The 20,162-nt window shown below is 45.1% G+C and overlaps 1 protein-coding gene across 2 annotated transcripts; it reads left to right on the forward strand.

Moving 5' to 3' along the window:
- Positions 1-9,073: 9,073 nt before the first annotated feature.
- On the forward strand, positions 9,074-19,739 carry KCNG1 (potassium voltage-gated channel modifier subfamily G member 1). 2 transcript variants are annotated; one of them, XM_034787848.1, is made up of 3 exons: positions 9,074-9,374; positions 16,292-17,099; positions 17,633-19,739. In XM_034787848.1, exons 2-3 carry the CDS (start codon positions 16,338-16,340, stop codon positions 18,401-18,403), a joined length of 1,533 nt encoding a protein of 510 aa, XP_034643739.1. In that variant the 5' UTR covers positions 9,074-9,374; positions 16,292-16,337; the 3' UTR covers positions 18,404-19,739. The 2 variants fall into 2 exon arrangements, with proteins under 2 accessions (XP_034643739.1, XP_034643740.1); XM_034787849.1 differs by lacking the exon at positions 9,074-9,374 and adding an exon at positions 14,815-14,892.
- The last annotated feature ends 423 nt before the right edge of the window (positions 19,740-20,162 follow it).

Below are 20,162 nucleotides of genomic sequence, written 5' to 3' on the forward strand. Positions count from 1 at the left end.
CAGCACTTAACACCACAATGGCTGTAAGGGGTGCTTGTGCCTCAGGTGTTTCATCCCCAGAGGCTAAAAGCATGAGGATAGGTGTGCTGTTTCTTTAACACTGTAGCAGAAAGCAATGAGCCTGGGGAAGGCTCTGAAACGAACTCTGATGCGTGGAGATAGAGGGACAGATTTCCTTATTTCTAATAATGGACCCTTGCTCAGTATTAAAAGAAAGCAACTCTTTGTCCCTGTGCATCCCAATCCATTCTGATGAGTGTGAGCTAAAGTTTGACTCAATTGTAAGCCTCCAAATGACTGTGGGCTGTGCTACCCACTGAGGCTAGGTCTACACTACCCGCCGGAATCGGCGGGTAGCAATCGACCTCTCGGGGATCGATTTATCGCGTCCCATCGGGACGTGACAATCGATCCCCGAATCGACGCTCTTACTCCACCAGTGAAGGTGGGAGTAAGGGCTGTCGGGAAGCCACAGAGGTCGATTTTGCCACCGTCCCTACAGCGGGGTAAGTCGGCTGTGATACGTCTAATTCAGCTACGCGAATAGCGTAGCTGAATGTGCGTATCTTAAATTGACTCCCCCCCTGTAGTGAAGACCTGCCCTAAGTCAACCATTCAGTCTAACATCTGGTGTATTCACTGAACAACATCATTGCTGTTAGAAGCAGAAGTATTGGAATTTCTAAAACCAGGTAAATAATTTGTAAAGAATAATTTAGTCAAAGAGTTTTGCCTCCTTCTCTGTTTACAAAGGTGCAGTCAAATAGATGGCATTTTTCCTTAGTGTACTCATTAGCTGAAATTGTTTGCTGAATAATTTCTTGTGCAAAATTCTTGCTCTGTAGCTTGGTGTTGGAACCCCTCACTACTTGACTTAGCAGATGTCCTAATCCTACCTCATTAGAAATGAATTTGTTCTCCTCTTTTGTTTAGGGAGCAAGAGGACAGAGGTGCCAGTAAGCTGAAATACTCTGTTTTGCAGGTAGCACCACTCCTGACTGCAGAGTGATGCTAGAATTATCTGCAGCAGCCAGAGAGAAGGTAGAACAGCATTTCAGCTTCAGCATTCAAAGGAACAGAAGGAAAGGCAGCCCGCAAGCAACAAAAAGTAATGAAAGAGGGATTAAAATTTTCCTCTGCAGCAATGCTAATTCTTCAAGGACCACAGAGTGTTTGGTTTTCTCAGGGAATCCCTAGACAATTAAACATGCAGTCAATTTATCACTACAGAAAAAATGTTAGCCCTCTATTCATCATCTTCACGGGCATGTATTTGAATTTGTTTAACATATAAATTCAGTACTCATGAAAGATGCTGGTATGACACCCTGCAGACCAAAGTCCTCTATTTACCAACAGAACAGATATACAAGCTACAGGATCAAAACAGAAGCTACCTTGTTTTCCTTACCTGTGTTTAAGTTCTTTATGATGCTTTTTCTTCTCTCAGAAGCTTTAATGTTAGCACCCAACACTCAACATCAGGCTTACAATAACTAAATGGTTCACACATTCAGTGGTGGAATAATAATAAACAAGAATTGTTTAGGTTCCATGCTTCTGTGAGGCTAACAAAAAACTATTTTCATTAGTTAATATTGTGCAAAAAGAGCAATCATTCACTGTGTTTTTTAAATGCATCTCTGCTTTGCTGCATAACTGGCCTTCCCTACCCTGGATGGAGGTGGAGATAGGCACAAACGTAACCCAGAGAAAAGATCTACCTAGATGTCAAGAAGTAAATCATTGGAAGTAAATCATGGTGTCTCTCTGATCCCCGCTCCCTCCATTACCCCATTAAAGTTTTACAGTCCTGATCAAGTAGACCTGAGCCTCGTGTTCATTGGCTCTGCTGTGTGTTACGGTGTGGGACAGGACTGAGTCTGACAGCTGGGAGGAGGGAAGGATCAAGCGAACTGCCAGAGATTGATGGGGAAAGAGCAGCAGACCCTGAGAGCCTTGTACATATTTAGCTATTTTAAATAATTGATGAATTATACTATTGTAGCAACATAGTGTTTCATGTGCCATGTCTATGTAATAACATTAAAAGACTCCCTACTTCTAAAAGTAAACTGGCTCTTTATTAAGAGGAACTTTTCATAGAGATGTTGCAACTGCTAGCTAGCATTTCAGCCATGTGCACACAGACAGACTTCCTGGTGCCTGCTCCAAACTCTTCCCTCCTGCAACCTGTGCTCTTCTCTCCATCATTCCAAGCAGATTGCTACATCATTCCCTTTTACAATTTTGATTATTGTTGTGGCTTTTATGCAAGCCTTTGTGGACTTGCTGAGGCCAGAGCTTATTAGTACATAGACCACCTTAGGGATATGATCTTTACCGCTAGGCCTCAGAGTCCTTCAAGCATGCTAGCCTTTGAACCAGTCTCACACTTTTTGTTTGTGTTATTGTTATTGGTGGGGAACTTGTTTCCATCCTTGTGCAATCATCACTCTGTTGGGTGGTGTCCTATTGGTCCGCCGTATTGCTCATATTCCTCAATTCTTCTAACTCTCCTAGGTTAGGTCAGCTAATGGCTGAGGCTGTTTCTGTATCCTTCTAATCCTGGCCTTGGTCCTGTCTGACTAGATGTGCCAGCTGCCAACCACTACTTTGCAATTGTCTTAAGTTTAATTTCCACCATTGTCCTGAGTCTGTAGCTACTGCATAGGACCAGCTTGAACTGTTGCCTTTTGCCATTGTTTTCTGTGGCTATTGGCAGGTTGGAACCAGACCTGCTCACCTGTGCATTGTGGCCTCACATTCTTGGCTCCTTTGTTGTAGCAGGCTGCCTGCCTACTTTGGTATTCTCTTAACTGCTTCTGTGTACTGTCTATTGACCTCCCGCTAGGCTCCAAGAGATTACCCCACGTTGGAAGCAGTCTTGTTTCTCCCAACCCCTCAATCCCGTCTTCCACACAGAGCTCATCCCAAACCTAGTAGTAGGGGGTGACCTTGTGTGGCATTTGCTCCTTACGACACAGCCAACTCTGGAGTATGAACTGTTTTACTGTCCGCTGTGGGCTGCTGGCTTTGCATCAGCCCTGCTCCTCGGCCTCCTTCTGAGGCATTGCACTATAGTACTAGCTGCTCCTCCAGGTTGTCAGGCTGTGGGACTGGTGCCTTGCATTTTATTTACTCCTTTCAAACGCCAGTTCTTGTGTCTCTGGCCCTTCCCAAGCTGCATTGTGGCGCATTAACTGTCTCAAGAGTTCACAGGCTTCTGATAGGTGTATGCAGAATCTGGAAAGATAGATGGCCATCCCTATCAATAGCGGGACTCCCCTCCCCTCTGGCCCGGGCATTTCCCTAATGACTCTCACTTTCTCAGTGTCCTGCTGGAGTCCCACAGAAGTCAACAGACATCAAATATAGGGGACCTCAGTCCCACCTTGTCTGCGTTCAGCCTAATATTCCACTCCTGGCACCGGTTAGGAATTGTTGCAGATTGGTATCATGATCCTGGATTGCCTCTTCCTTGACATCTACTACAATAAGAATGTCAACAGCTACAGTCTTCATGCCTAGGAGTCCCTCAAGTGCCTGGTTTGGTTTACCTTGGAACACCTCTGAGGTGGGGCTGCTGCCCATAGGTTTTTGTATTTAGCAGTACCTGCCAAAAACTTGTCAGGTGGATGGATGGCTCATCTTTCCATCACAAACTGTGCACAGTTGAAGACATACTGTCTGGATAAATCAGACAGTATGTCTTCAATTATTGTTAATGGGTAGTGACTTCTTTTCAATGCTCTGTTCAGTGGTTTTGGGTCCATGCAAATCCTCAGTTTACATGAACATTTTCTCAGCACTGTTAGGCTGCTGATCCACTCTGCACTCGTTTCAGTGGGTGCAATGATGCCTGTTCTTGGCAGGTTTGCCAGTTCCTTCTTCAGTGGCTCCACCAGGCCTAATCGCACTTTGCATTTCGGTAGTCTCACAGGCTGCATGTGGGCTCTATTTCTAATTTACGCTTGCCTCTAGGTATCCACCTTCTTGAAATACTCCATATCTTCTGGTAGACTGCTAGACAGGGCCCTGGGTGACTGTTATCCCTCCTTGTCACATTGAGAATACTGTGGTGTTATACTGTGATCAAATCCCTGGCCCGCTCTGCCCTGCTGCCCAGCAGTGGGTGGTATTCCTGTGTGCCAATTACTATAAACACCAAGTGATAATATCTCTTGTTACATGGGTTTCTTATCTACAGCCTGCATTTGCTCACTGGACTCAGAATTTATTATACATCACCTGCATTGGTCGCACTTCCCCAGACTAATATTGCTGCTTATCAGTGTTGCTGGGATTACATTGCAGCTGATTCCACAATCCAGCTGGAATCGAATAGGTCATTGATCTTATAGATTAAATGCAAATGGCAGTTGAGTGGCTGGAAGCCTTCTTCTGCAACACATATACACTGAGAGTCTTTGTCTTTGTGTCTGAAAGTCAAACTGCAGATATCCTTCTCTTTAGTGGAAGTCTCTACTTCCTCAATCACTGTATGTGGTGTCACTTTTTTCTTCCTGGGATAGCTGCAGCCAGGGCCGGCTCTGGCTTTTTGGCCGCCCCAAGCGAAAAAAAAAACCTGCGGCGCAGCTGGAGCGTGGGTGCAGGGGGACCGGCTGGGGGGTGGAGGGGGAGGGAGCGGGCGGGAGAGAGAGAGAAGGGGGCAGCCAGGGCTACAGCAGGGGCGCTACCACGCGGCCCCTCCCGCTGCACCGCCTCCTGCCGCCTGCCGCGAGGGCTCCGCGGCCGGAGCGGAACAAGAACAAAAAAACAAAACAAAACAAAACAGAAAGCGGCCGTGCCGCCCTAGGATTGGGCGGAACGCCGCCTCGAACAATCTGCCGCCCCAAGCACCAGCTTGCTCAGCTGGTGCCTGGAGCCAGCCCTGGCTGCAGCGTTGCAACATAAAGTGGTTCTGTTTTCCACACCTCTTGCACAGCTGTCCATACGCTGCGCATTTTTCTTTCTGCCTCTCATGTTGCTTTCCATGGACCATGATGCATTCTCAGTGGGTTTCTCTTTGACCTGTTTCCTGCATTCCTTTAGCTTGAGCCTGTGTATCTTTCCCTGCACAGTTCAGTTACCTTTGCTATGGGAGGCATTTTTTTAAGATTAGATCTGTTTCTCTCAATCTTTCCTTTAAGCCAGAAGCATGCGTCCCACAAATGATTCTGTCTCTAATAAGGAAGTATTTTATGTCTCCAAAGTTACATGTGAACGCCAGAGTTCTCAGCTCTGCAAACTAAGTCTCTATTCCCTCTTTTGCTTGTTGATTTCAGGCAAAAAAACAGTATCTCTCTATGGTGTCATTCTGTCTGGGACCACAGTGCTCATCAAACACCTTGATTAGTTGTTCTAGTGCTTCACATTATTCCTGGCACCAGTGTCTCACTCACCTCTCCTCCTTTTTTCCCAGTGTGACCGTAAAAAAGCTTTACCTTCATTTCATTATCTTTATCCTCCACGGTCAGCTTCGTATACAGACTCAGTTCTTGCTTCCAGGCTTGTGCAAGGTTTTTTGTTTGAAAATCCAGCATTCTCAGTGGTCTGAGTCCCTCCATGCTGCCTGTTTGCTCTGTTTCTAGGTGCTGCTTCATTTCTCTGTTAATCCCACTTTCTTCCTTGCTGTGAGTTTTACTAGACTGATTGCTGCCACTATGTTTCATGTGCCGCATGCTGGGTATCATGAAAGGACTTAATGCTTCTAAGGGTATGTCTACAATGCCCATGTTACAGCGCGGCTGTGGTGACATGGGCAGTATAGTCACGCTTTATCGCCGGGAGAGAGCTATCCCGGCGATAAAAAAAAACACCTTGACCGAGGGGTGATAGCTTTATCGCTGGGAGCAATGCTCCCGGCAATAAAGCACTGTCTATCCTGGCACTTTTCAGCGCTATAACTTTTGTCACTCAGCGGAACCATAGGCACCGACTTCCCAGCTTTCCTGTGGGTGCTCGACCCCGCCTCTGCCCCCGGCCCTGCCCCCACTCCCCCCCTTCCATGAGGCCCCTGCCCCACCTCTTCCCACCCCTGCCCCACCCCCATTCCAACCCCTTCCCCAAAATCCCCACCCCAACTCCACTCCCTCCCTGCCTCCATTCCAACTCCTTCCCCAAATCCCCGCCCCGGCCCCACCTCCTCCCCTGACTGTGCCATGTTCCCTCTCCTTCCTCTCCCTCCCAGAGTTTGCTAACGCCACCAAACAGCTGTTTGGCTGTGGCTGGGTGGGAAGCGCTGGGAGGTAGGCGGAGGAGTGGGGATGCGGCACGCTCAGGGGAGGAGACGGAGGAGGAGGAGGAGGTGGGGTGGCGGTGAGGGGAGCTTGGCTGCCAGTGGGTGTAGAGCACCCACTAATTTTTCCCCGTGGATGCTCCAGACCCAGAGCACCCAGGGAGTCGGCACCTGTGCCCTGAATGACTCAAGTTTTAGCGCTGAAAGTGGCAGTGTAGACGCAGCCTAAAACTAAACTTCCTCTTTATTTAGGGAACTAAGATGCTGCAACTGCAGCTAGCATTCCAGCCATGTGCACACAGACTGGCTTCCTGGTGCCGCCTCCAAATTCTTTCCTTCTGTAAACTGTGCTCCTCCCTCCAAGTTCCATGCAGGTTTCTACACAGAGCATTAAAAAAATCATAATGTGGATTATACTGGGCTAGATGGACCTGTGGTCTGACTCAGTATAGCTGTTCTTATGTTCTTATGTACTGAATTCTCCCCCTGTATCATGCTATTATGTCTCTTCCTAAAGGGATAGCTGCAGTTTGTTTACTTTCACATCATAATTAATAATACTTTTAATTACCTAGCATATTTCACCCAAGGAATTCCAAACACTTTTCAAACATCAGTGTGGTCAGTAGTAACCTCCATTTTATCAATGGATAAACTGGGAGACAGGGAAGTTGAGACTTCCTAAAAGGCACATTGTAAGTGACTTGCAAAGTCAGATATAGAATCCAAGATTCCTGGCTCTCAGGCCTCTGCACAGCTGCTGGTTAATAAATGTTGAGTAAGAGGTTAAGTATATCTATATTGCTGTGTCCACAGACTTCTGAACTTCAGTACCACTCCACTTTAGTTTAAAAAAGGAGATATTTTAAAACAATTGTAACTGAGATTTTTTTAATATTAATATTTATCTGTATTAGAGTAGGAACTAGAGGCCTCACCAGAGATCACAGCCCCACCGTGTTTGGCACAGTACATAATACTGATAGTAAGAGATGGTCCCTGCCCTAGGCAGCTTACATTTTAAGGCCCCAGTCCTGCAAGTAGTTCCACATGGGTCCCAGGGTATGCCTGCATGGGTCTCTTTGCAGGATTGAGGCCTAAACAGACAAGAAAAACAGATGGTGGACAAAAAGAAGCAGTTATATCTCCATTACAGATGGAAACTGAGTCACGGAGAGATTAAGTGTTTTGTCCAAACTCACACAACAAGTCTGTGGCAGAGCTGGGGACTGACCCCAGATCCACTAACTCTTCAGTCCAGTTCCCTAACTACCTAACCAACATTTAACATAAAGACAGACTCCTTTAAAATCAAGATTAAATCCATACAAATTAATCTGTATATACGGTACAAGGATTCTTACCTACCTGCTAGACCATACATCTTTCGTGAGAAATATAGCAATGACGGTGAGTCATGTATTTTTCAAAACTTTAATAGCAGATCATTAGTTTTAATAGCATTATGTGACTTGCTATAGGAATAAAATTTATTAATATTTATTTAGTTTTTATTGGTTTATGTGGGTTTATATGATGTGGTTTATGTTTTTAATTGTCCTTTGTTCTGATTATTTTTAAATAACATTCAGGTGACTTGGCACAGAATGGGGGATGGAACCAAGGGTTTATTATCAATAGTATTGTTTGATACAACCAATGTGTCACCGGCTGTCTCCCGCAACTTCACAAAAATGTATCAATTTGAGGTTATCCTGTTAAGCAAACAGCAGTGCAGCGACACCATGCGGGCCAACGGTCCAACTGCAGGGCACAGTGCGAGTTTTTCCGTATCCAGAACCACGCAGACGAGGCTTTGCAGAAGAGACGATGAAATGTTGCCGTCAATTTAGCACCGAAAGCCTGAGGCCTTTGAGGTTTCAGCTGAGTGGGACCTGCATTTTCCTTGGAGAACAGCCTGACATTCCTCATCCCTGTAACAATCTAATACACTTCTGGGCAGCCACCTGCCCTCCAGAAAGAGTTTGGTGCAAAAGGTGCAAAGTATCTCATGTACATAGCGAACAAACTGCTTCTGTGGAAAGATATGCTCAGCTCCTCCCTTCACTCCCAGTCAGGTCAGATCCTCAGAGGCATGTGGGCAAGGTAAAAACTGAAAGTCTCTGTAAAAAATATCTGCAAAATACACATTCTCAGAAGGTAGGTTGGCCAATTTCTCTGCAGTTTTAACATGATGATGAGGTGTGTGCAAATGTGCTGCACATGGACTATGTACACGCTTGTGTGTGCACAGGGAACATGCGTGTTGTGTGCACGTATTTCCAATCAGCATACACACGTTTATTTAGAATGGGCCAAAACTTGTCTTCAGAGTGGTGTGTAAAATACCTACCACAACGCTGGTGTACTATACAAATAAATAATACACGGAGTGTGTGCATCCCTCCTGGGTGTTTACAATGGGCATAGGCGTATTTTTGTGCAATACAGGTATGCGTGCAGGTAAGCAATGTGTGTTTGTGTGCCCGGTGGATGCACAGTTGGGTGGATGCCTGTGTCTAGTGTGTGCACTATGGGTGTATGCCAGTGCCTGCTGCACATGTGGGCCTATATTGCCTATGTCCATGTTGAACCTGAGCTGGATTCAGGTAGGCTTGTCCTAGTCAATTCATGTTCACAGGTGTGTGTGTGTGTGTGTGTGTACTGCATGTTGCCCGTGTGGGGGTGTGCAAGCCTGCAGAGTGTGCGGCGGCCTGTTGCATGTGCGGGGTGTGCACGTGCCGGTGGCCCGTGCGTGGGGCTAGTGTCTGCGGTAGGTTGCATGTGCCGGGTGCGCGCCTGTCGCTTGCGGGTGTTGCGGGCTGCCCGACTCTCCGGAGCGTTCCGGCGGCTCCCTGGCGGCCCTGGGTGCTGCGGCAGCCGCCGGTTGCGAGCCGCGGTTACCATGACTCTGTCCCTCTCCGTCAAAGGGACTGGAGCAGGGAGCGTCCTGTGGGCGCAGCCCCAGCCCCGCCGCCTGCGCTCAGGGCGCGGTGCCTCTGCCCTGCTCAGTGCAGCTCAGGCTCCCTCCCCAGCCGCCGCGCTCGCGGCTCCTGCTGCCGCTGCCCGGCTCCTCCACGCCCGCCCAGCTCCTCGGGGGAAGGACCCAGCCAGCCGGAGCCGCCACCGCACAGTAAGAGCGTCCCGGTTCCCCTGCCCAGCCCGGCGCCCCTCTCCCGCTCCGCTGCGCTGCGCTCCCCGGCTCCCTGCCCAGCCGCGTCCGGGAACTTCCCGGGCAAGTTTCTAGCGAACTTTCCTCCCTCGCGAGGAGCAGCCGGGGCCGGAGCCCTGCCTGGAGGCGCCCGGGCTGCGGCTCCTTGGAGGAGCGTTGAGTGCGAGTCCCCCCTCCCCGGGTCGCTCCCTTTCAGGCCGTTTGTCAGTGGGGACAAAAAGAGATCCGAGGGCACCCAGCTGCTTTTCCCGCTCACTCCAGTCCCCGGGTCACCAACACTCGTGGGCCAAGAGCCACCCGCCCGGCCGGCAAGCTCCGGGAGCTGCCGCGTGGCTGTAGGCTTTGATTGTTTCCCCGCAAGGATGCGGATTCGGGTGATGATTTCAGACTCGTACACATCACGTTCAAGCAACAGGTTTTAGCCCACAGCAGGGATTGAACGGAAGGACTCCTGCCCCTTCGCCCGGCCTCCGTTCCCTACCCTGGAACTAAAATAATGGTCCTTTAGCTCATTAAAGTGGCTTATCCAGGTAGCGAAAGTGCCGGGCGCTCCTGAACTTTCCGCTGCTCTCCAGCCTATTTTCTGTTTCCTTCCCTCCTGTCTGAGTGCCTCGCCGACAGCCGCCTCGGCTAATCCATCAGCTAGACATGGCTTTCTATTTACATCCGCTTCCATTCTTTGTGTCCTTCTCCGTGTCCCGTTCCCTCTCTCTGCGTTGTCTGTTTGTGCAGTGCGATTCGCTGACTTTCAGAGTCGTGTGCCCGTTGTCTGGGCTCTGATTGTCCTTTATCCAAATCATTTGAATTATTTTAAGTTTTCTGTTTCATCCTGCTCATGTAATGACTTCGTTTTGTGTTTACTGTCTTAAAAGCTATTCTTCACAAGTAGTCTGCTTCAGTCTTATTTATCAATCGGAAAGGATTGTACCTTGGGGGGGAAAGCTACTATATGTACTGTTAGTAAACAGTGTTCACTTTTAATTTCAGTGGCAAAAGGTGTACTAAACGTTTATATATATAAACACACTACAAATCTCAAAAACAACAAGGAGTCCGGTGGCACTTTAAAGACTAACAGATTTATTTGGGCATAAGCTTTCATGGGTAAAAAACCTCACTTCTTCAGATGCACAAATCTACATTTACTTGTTAAAACGTGCTTAAAATTTACTATAATTTCTATTGACTGTATCTCATTTAAAATTGCTTACAATGAAAAATCTATGTGGAAATAAGAGAGCAAGTTATCAGTTATAATCCCAGGAAGATAGGGATTCTTTTTTGGCAAAGTTGCTTCTCTTCTGATTGTTTATTGACAGAAGCATTAGTCTCAATAACATGCTCCAATAAAAGGAAAGTCAGCATTTAGTTGGTGGGTTGGCATAACATAACATGCCCTTGCCTTAAGTATAACTGCTTACCAAATCAAACAGAGCAGCAGATATGGGCTCATTTATTTTCATAGGATATATTTATTAATATGATTTTAATGTCAGACACTAACTTTTACAAGTCTTGTTTTGATGAGAAATAATAACAATTAGTCTAGTGGGGGAAACATATGCTTGGGGAACTTCCTTGGGTTGCAATGTTTAGGCTGTGTTTGTAAGTAGAGTAGAAGTTTGAGTACCCTGTCACTACATGAGTAGTTGTGTCAGTGCAGTCTGGAGTATTTCAGCATGGTCCCCTCAGACAGGTGTTATAGTGTGAGCACCATATGGTGGATAGATGAGCTTCAGGGACTGGAGAATAACAAGATAGATTTGTAATACAGCCCGAGAAGCATGTGGAACTTTTTTTTCCCATTTGGAAAAGTATAACACAGGAATAATTTTTAAATGGCAGGAAAACTTATGGCAGAGCCTTTTTTGGAGAGGTAATTATATAAGTAGTCGCACTGCATTGGAACATGTTTTGCCAGAGGAAATGGTAAACAGCAGCAAATGTAAGAAGTACTAGGAACCAGACTTGGGACCGAAGTCTGGGGAACTGTTCAGATACTTTATAGGCTTTATAGGGACCTATGTCCCCCTAGCGCTGTTGTTATCATCCAGGCACAACTTTGACTTGTCTCTGCAACAGAACAGTAGCAAGGCTTCTTGCAGGATTTCTGATTACATCAGAGATGCACTGCAGAAATCAAAATGCTGCAGAGGACATTCAGAAAAAATTGGAACTGGAGTTTTAACAAGTAACTAGTTGTTTCTGTTTGCTTTAGAAGGGCATCCTTAATAATCCCTTCCCCCTAACTTAATTAGTCTGACAGCCTCCCTCAATTGTGGGGATGATCAGAGCAATCAAATGGATTTCTAACTTGGTTTACTCACTGAACATAATAGATAAGAACACACAAACTGAGCGTGAGATATTTCTGAAGAGGTTGTGTCTGTCTCTGTCTGTTTCTCTCTCTCTCACACACACACACACACACACACACACACACTTGCAACCTAAAGAAGTTAACCAAGGATATTTCCCCCTCCACACACACACTAAAATACTTCTTATTATGTATTACTTGTATAACAGTAGCATGTAGAGGTCAACAAACAAGATCACAGCTTTCATTGTGCTAGGCACTGTACAATCACAGTGAGAGACAACCTCTGCCCCAGTGAGCTTGCAAGCTAAATAGACATGACAGAAAAGGGTGAGAGGGAAGAGAGCCACAGAGACAAGTGACTTGCCCAGGGTCACACAAAAGGCCAGCAGCACAGCCAGGAACAGGACCCACATTTCCCAAGTCCCAGTCCACTCAGAGCAGAGTGAGTGTTGTCTCAAAGGCAATGAAAGGAGCCAGTGGATTTTTATCATTGTGCATTACCCAGAGCTGTTTCCATAGAGCAGGCTAATGCAAACGCATCCGTTTAGAGCTTGACCTTTCTCAGCACCCAGAATAATTACTGATATGGACTGACTAGTTTGTCTAATGGGTTAATGTTCAGATGCAGTGTCTGACTTAAAACATCTCTTAATTGAAATTGATGTTTTATGGTGCTTTTGTGAAACTGGTACAAGGCTGATTGGCTATCATGGTAGTGTTGCTTGGTTCTTGGTCTGTTGTGTGTCATAAAAATATGGTTGTAGCTTATTGCTTTTATACACTATTTGGGTTGGGCTGAAATGGGATAAGTTCATTCTTGGTATAAATCCATTGCAGCCCAAGGATGAACTTGGTCCTTATTGAGTTTTGCTGCAGCTTCCTTGTAACCACAGAACATTTTTATTTTTCAAACTAACAACATGTTCTTTGAGAAGGGCATAGAAGTCAGTCAAGTTGCTGAATGGAAACTTTACATAAGTACAAGGGCTGAATTTATCTATCTTTTAAGCAAAAGCACAGTCCTAATACTGGCTTATAGTTCCTTGGGAGGTGAATAGAATTTGCTGATTGCTGATGCTGATGAGTTTTTCAGCAACAGAAACCTGCAGTTGGTCATCTTTCTCCTGACCATCTTGGTCTCCTGGCAATCCTATCACCAGAGTATAGGGGTGCCTCCCCAGGAATAATACAGACAGCACAGTCTAACACTGCACTGTTTCATTTTCCTTCCTGCTTCAACCACTCAGGGACTGTGGGCTTGTATATTAGCTTTGATTTTCTTCTACTCTCTCGCCTCATTTTCCTCCCTTTTTTCACCCTTCTTCGCCATGTTCTGCCACATTTCCAGGAATACCAAGTTGAAGGAGTGAGTTTTAAACCTCATTTTGAAGGTTATGGAATATGTGGCCATTCTGGTCTTCCCCAGTAAGGAGTGCCAGAGACTTGGCCCTGTGGCCAAAATGTCCTGTCTTCTGCTTTCACAAGCTCCATCCTGGATGTTGACAGTTTCACATTTCCTGACTATTATTGACAGTTTCACATTGTAGCATCTAGTTGGACTGTCTAGGCTTCTCAACCACTCGTTACAGGAAAAGGGTAGCCAACGGCCACGTTTTATAGCCCCAGTCAGTCGGTTACATCAGGGATTAATTTGGCCTGTCGTCTTGCACACATACAGAGACAGAGGTGGGAAGGCAATGAAAGAACGCATTTTTATGGCTTAATGATTTCACAGTTGGTGCCTGTGGGTTACAGTGGAAGCCTGATACACACATAACATTTACATTTTTTCTCCCATTTCCTCATGTTGTATCAGTGGATGTACTGGGAGATCAAACCAATTACAGAGATGAGCTGCCTCCTCATTTTTTTTCTGGCTGCAATTCAGGGCATAAGCTGTTATTAACCCACAACATCTGATATAGCAGAAGGGAAAATGGTTAATTTAACTCCTCTCCTGGTTATTCACAATTTCCAGGAACTGTAAACGTATCAGCATTCACTTTGGCCCAACCCCACACAGTCAAGTTGGTAAGAATAAACCATTTTTTTGCAACAGAACACCGGGGAACACTGAAGGAGGGGGTGTGGGTGTCAGTTCAGCATCTTACAGGGTCTCCCACATCTCAGCCGAGGCTATAGCCTGAATTCCCCAGGGCATCATTCTCACAGAGAACAACATCTCAGGAGTACTTTACGAGAAGACTAGTTGTAAAGTCAATGGGAATGCTTTATAAGGTAGGACTATATCTCAGGGTTAGTGCAAGTTTGATTGTTAGTAAAAAGCACTTCTCTGAGAACTAAAAGCTAACACCAACCTACCCTTGGAGCCAATCTATGAAAAATCGCCTCTAAATTTGCTCCCCTTGACCTCTGTTCTTTGCAGGTGCAAACTTTAGAGGCACAGCTATCATTCTATACAGGATTTATTAGCTTATCTGAACTCTGCAGCTTTAATGGCAGAGAACCATCACTTGTCATGAAGCTTCACTAATAATCTCACTATTGGCTGGAATTTCCCGGAGCATGTCTTTTTACATAGGATTACATTTTGTGTTCTGCAGAAAATAAGACATGTGAATCAATAGCCCATTACTCTGTCTTTATTCAGGCAAGACACTTACTGAAATCCATTAGAACCTTGCCTAAGGACCAGTGGATTTGGCCTTTTGTTTGCTCTCCACGTTTCAGATTCAAAGATTTTTTAGAATTGCATTTCTCTTGCCTTGGGCATTGCCATGCATGTATGTTCCTGGCCAAAACAGAACAACTTAGAGCTCAGTTTTGTGAGTGAGAGTTTGTGTAATAAGGCAGGGAAAGTTGAACGTATAGGAGTTTTTGGCACCTTTCCTGTCAGTTGTGTTCATGGAGCATGGAGGAGCAGCAGTGGAGATCCTGCTCCATGATACAAACAAGACGACAAAGCCCTCTTTGCTTACCTCAGGCCAGGAAAGAGTGCTGTGACTCTATCAGGAGTTGAATTAAATTTTGGCTATACTTGTGTATTCCCCAAAGGTTTTCCTTACCCAGGATCCTCCATCTTCTCTTTAAGGGGAGGTGATTGCTGAATTCCTTTTATACTGAGAGGTGTCAGAGGCATGAAGGTATCACTCCACCAAGAACACAAGTCCATCTGCCCTGAGGAAACAGGAAAAGGTTAGCGCCAGAAGGGGGATTAAACTTCAGCGTAGAGAATAGTTGAGATAATGGTAACATTAAAGTCTGCCATGTACAGAGAATTCAGACATGCATGAGCAGCCCACCATGCTGAGATTGAAATGCAGCTGTTCTGCGGCTTGATACTTGTGCTTCTGGCTAGAAGTATGCAAGCTTTTAAAATAAATGGCTTCATTCATAATCTTTAACACCAGAGAAGAGTAGTTCTGTGTCTAATGGAACCTACTGTAGCTGCTACTCCCCTCCCTGCCCATTAAAGGAGAGAGAGTAAGTGTCGCAAACACATGCAGCAAAAATATATTGTTGTGTAAGGCAGGAAAATGGAATATTTACTGCCCCTATGTGAGCCTGTGACTAGCAAGTGTGATTACTATTTATTTATTGCACTCAATTGTTATTCAGTGAAAACACTCCCCCCCCCCCCAAATTAAATAGCTACTCATGTTAAATGTGGCTGAATATACAGATAAGAAATCAAGAGCCAGCGTGGCATATTCCTGTCCTATGCTACAGCCACCTTCTAAAATAATTCAAGTGAATGTTGCCGTGCAGCAAGTTAGGCAGAGAGAAAGAGAAAGAGAGGGAGAGAGAGAGAGAGAGAGTTTAGCGGTTTCAGGGCCAAATTTTTATACTGGTATGAACTCAGGATAACTCCATTCCTTGTGTAAAGTCACTCCAAATTTACACCAGTGTAACAGAGAGCAGAATTTGCTCCTTCATTTTTTCAGAAGCATATCATAAGAACCTTTTGGAGACTCTTAGAATGACAGAGAAAGGTACCTTTGCTCCAACTATATTAAATAGATTAGCAGTACAGCGAGAGCAGTGTCAAACAAAATTATTGAATCCAAAGAATAGTGTATGATTTGTGTGAAATTCATATAAAGTTATTAAACTATCTTCTCTGAATAAGGCTCCAGAGAGCAAGCTGTCATGCTATTTATATGTCCAGTTACACACAACATATGAGCATTATATTTGAATAGCAGTGCAAATGTTTTGTCAACATTGTTATCATTTGACTTCCTTGAAAGTAATCCAAGACTGCCTGAACAGACTATGATGAACTTCACTAAATATCCTTATCAACTTCGGATTCTTTTGTATATACTTAATTGTTACTAAAGTATTTAAGAAGATTTTTACCTATGGTAAACAAACAGGAATGCCTTTTTCCAATTCCTTTTCTGCACCACACACTTGAACTCTTTGTGACTGTGCAATAACTTCTTTTTTACAGTTGCATTCTGCTAAATATATAGAGCCACTTGCAAGCTTTCCCTGTGATTTCTTTAGCAGCCCTATAGATAGTCAAGTTGCAGATCCAGAGGGCAAACATTTACACTAACACCAAACATGTGTATTTTCTTTGTTCCAGAGTACTCTTGCTGGAGTGTCTAAGGGATGTGAAGTTAGCTTCCAAGATGACTCTTTTAACAGGAGAAAATTCTGATTATGACTATAGCGCCCTGAGCTGTGCTTCGGATACCTCCTTCAACCACACGTTCTTTCCGGAAACAGAAACCCTCAAGGGAGTCTTTTACCAAAGAGCCAAGCTAATTCACCCTGAAGAGGATCTCTTTAAAAGCATTCACCCTGAGGACCGGAAGCATCATATCATCATAAATGTAGGGGGCATTAAATACTTGCTGCCCTGGACCACACTTGATGAGTTTCCCCTGACGCGCTTGGGCCAACTGAAATTTTGTAATAATTTTGATGACATTCTAAACATTTGCGATGATTACGATGTGACGTGCAATGAATTCTTTTTCGACCGCAACCCGGGGGCGTTTAGGACAATCCTGACATTTTTGCGAGTTGGGAAGCTTCGGCTCATGCGAGAGATGTGCGCTCTTTCTTTCCAAGAGGAGCTGCTCTACTGGGGCATTGAGGAGGACAGTCTGGAATGGTGCTGCAAGAGGAGGTATCTGCAAAAAATGGAGGAGTTTACAGAAATGAACGAAAGGGAGGACGATGACCTCATAGAGAATGAAAACCCAGGCGAAACAGTGGAGGAGACAAGAGCCAGCTTGTGCATGAAAAAGTTACAAGACATGGTGGAGAGGCCTCAGTCTGGGCTTCCTGGGAAAGTATTTGCATGTTTGTCTGTATTGTTTGTGACCATTACGGCAGTGAACCTATCCATCAGCACCATGCCCGACTTAAGAGAGGAGGAGGAGAGAGTAAGTTGACCTTCAGGATGGTAAAACATCGTTGCCTGGGAAAAGTAAAGCAAATACAGGGCCTAATCCTGCTCCCATTGAAGCAACTGGGAGTTTCGTAGTTGTCTTCAGGGCGAGCAGGATAAGGTCTGTAGATAAAGATACTGAAAGTTGTAAATGACACTTTTCTCTGAGAAAAACATTTTGTAAATGTGCATTATTCTGGACAGCCATATCATGAATTTTTGAAGCTTTGTTTGTGCTACTTAAGAACACCATAACTACTAATAGAAACTAGGGAAGTTGGAGCCAGACCTCACTGCCTCTGAAGTCAATGGGAGTTTTGCCATTGACTTCAGTGGAAGAAGTATTGGGCGTCTGGTAAGTTTTGTATTTAGTTTGTAATTCAGCAGATTTGCCAAACTGGTTACCCCTTAATATAGCTTCAATTCATTTAATATTATGGTTTAAAAGACCCAAAAAAATCATTCCTGTCACTTTACCAACTAAAACGGTGACTGTTCATTTACATAAACTCCTTCTCTTTCTTCTAGGGTGAATGTTCCCAGATGTGCTACAATATTTTCATCGTGGAGTCTGTCTGTGTGGCGTGGTTTTCCTTGGAATTCCTGTTGAGATTCATTCAGGCAAAGAGCAAGTTTGTATTTCTGAGGAGACCATTAACCCTGATTGACATTATTGCCATTCTGCCCTATTATATCACTTTACTAGTAGATACCACTTCGGTGGGCTTTAAAAAGCCAACCTCTGGCAACATCTATCTGGACAAAGTAGGTCTGGTGCTCCGCATACTCCGTGCCTTGAGGATTCTATATGTCATGCGGCTGGCCAGGCACTCCCTCGGCCTGCAGACTTTAGGACTCACCGCTCGCAGGTGTACCCGGGAGTTTGGACTCTTGCTGCTCTTCCTCTGCGTAGCCATTGCGCTTTTTGCGCCGCTCTTGTATGTCATTGAGAATGAGATGGCGGACTCACAGGAGTTTACCAGCATCCCTGCGTGCTACTGGTGGGCAGTAATCACCATGACAACAGTAGGCTATGGCGACATGGTTCCCAGAAGCATTCCAGGCCAGGTGGTGGCTTTAAGCAGCATTCTGAGTGGCATTCTCCTCATGGCATTTCCAGTCACCTCCATCTTCCACACGTTTTCACGCTCCTACATTGAGCTGAAGCAAGAGCAGGAAAGAATCATGTTCAGGAAAGCACAATTCTTATTAAAAACTAAGTCTCAGCTAAGTAATGCATCACAAAGGAGTGACATTTTATTTCCCAGTATCTCTTCTGAGACTAGGGACAACGACTGAAATTTAAGTTGCCATGACTATCTGATATTCGGCAAAGTTATGCAGTCAGATATCCCATCTTACCATTTGCTTTGGAAGCATTTAAAGAAATCTTTATACAAATAGCAAGAAAGGGGGTTTTAGCAATCAAGCTGATGTGGTTTTAAAAGCCTATTATTAAAGGCTTTTTTTTTTCTTTTCAACAAAATGTACAGTTAAGACAGTTTTTCCCCATGAGCTCCTGCAGTGGGATATTAGGAATTTGAGTTCTCTGACTGAAATGAGAACAATGTAAAATTACATACTTGACACAGGCTGTGTTGTATTTGTAATATAAAGTGATGTACCATTTTCCAACCAAGACATTATGTAGGTATTAATTTTGATCATTAAATAAGTTCTTTATTTTTGTCATGTATATAAATACTATAAAGATAACAAGTTCAAGTCTAAATTCATCCCTGGTGTACCTCCATTGACTGTAGTAGAATTAACCAAGTATGTAAATTACCCATTGTGTCCTTAGAGAGGATTAAACAAGGTGTGTGTCATTTAGGGCAGACAAACATAGTATTTGCCTTGTGAGCCTTTCCTGAAAACAACAATAACAATGAAGAGGAGCTATTGGTTTTTGGGTGCTTTGGGACAGGCATGTGCTGAAGATGTAAATACTTATCGCTCAGCAGCTTCTAAACTTAAATGGGCTTATACTGTAGCTCTGATATAGTTCAACAAAATATTCCCAGTGATGGGTAGGAGGGTCTTGAGTTTTTTGACATCCAGTACAGACGACAAGGAGATAGCTAGCTGCAAATTAAACCGAATGTGCATGATAACATCATAGTAATGATGTCTGTTTCAATGTTATCCCTTTACACCAGATAGAAAACAGAAATTAAAAAGACTCTGTTTCTAGATGAAGCTGCAGCATTACTAATCAGGTTGGTGCTGTGCCTTGACTGTATGGCATCTGGCTTCTTTAAAAAAAAAGCAAAGAGTATTACAAGTTGCCAGTGATATAAAAAGGAAATAATATCAATTGAGCCACGGGAGACTAAGTCAGTCTCCCATGACTCAAGACTATAAGGTATAAAGCTTTCAGCTAATCCTTTACTGATACAGTAGGCATCTTAGCACTGAAGAAAAATTATCTTGGGAAACTTAAAGGCAACTAAAGAAGTTTAATCCTGCATCTTTCACTTTACTAGCCCTTAAACAAGTTGATCTAATCTGGCTCCCCCAGAAGTCAATGACAAACCTCCCATTCATTTCAATTAGAGCAGGTTTGGGCTACATGACAACTCAAGAAACAACGTCCAGACAGGGCCGGTGCAAGGAAGTTTCGCACCCTAGGCGAAACTTCCACCTTGTGCCCCCCCAGCCCTGCGGCGCCCCCCCCCCCCCCCTCCCCCCGGGGCCCCCCCCCCCCCCGTGACAGCTTCCCCCCGGGAGCCGTGCGGCAGCTCCCCACCCCAGCTCACCTCTGCTCTGCCTCCTCCCTGAGCATGCCGCCCCTGCTCTAATTCTCCTCCCCTCCCAGGCTTGCGGCGCCAAACAGCTGATTGGCGCTGCAAGCCTGGGAGGCAGGAAAAGTGGAGCGGTGACCGCGTGCTCAGAGAGGGGGCGTAGGAATGCTGTAAAACAAATTGGGGGCACCTCTTTTTGGCGCCCCCAAATCTTAGCACCCTAGGCAACCGCCTAGTTTGCCTTAATGGTAGAACCAGCCCTGAGTCCAGAACTTTAACAAAGGAATCAAATTGGTTGATATGTCTCTTAGTGA

The sequence above is a fragment of the Trachemys scripta genome, chromosome 12 (assembly GCF_013100865.1).
Source record: "Trachemys scripta elegans isolate TJP31775 chromosome 12, CAS_Tse_1.0, whole genome shotgun sequence".
Classification (NCBI taxonomy): domain Eukaryota; kingdom Metazoa; phylum Chordata; order Testudines; family Emydidae; genus Trachemys; species Trachemys scripta.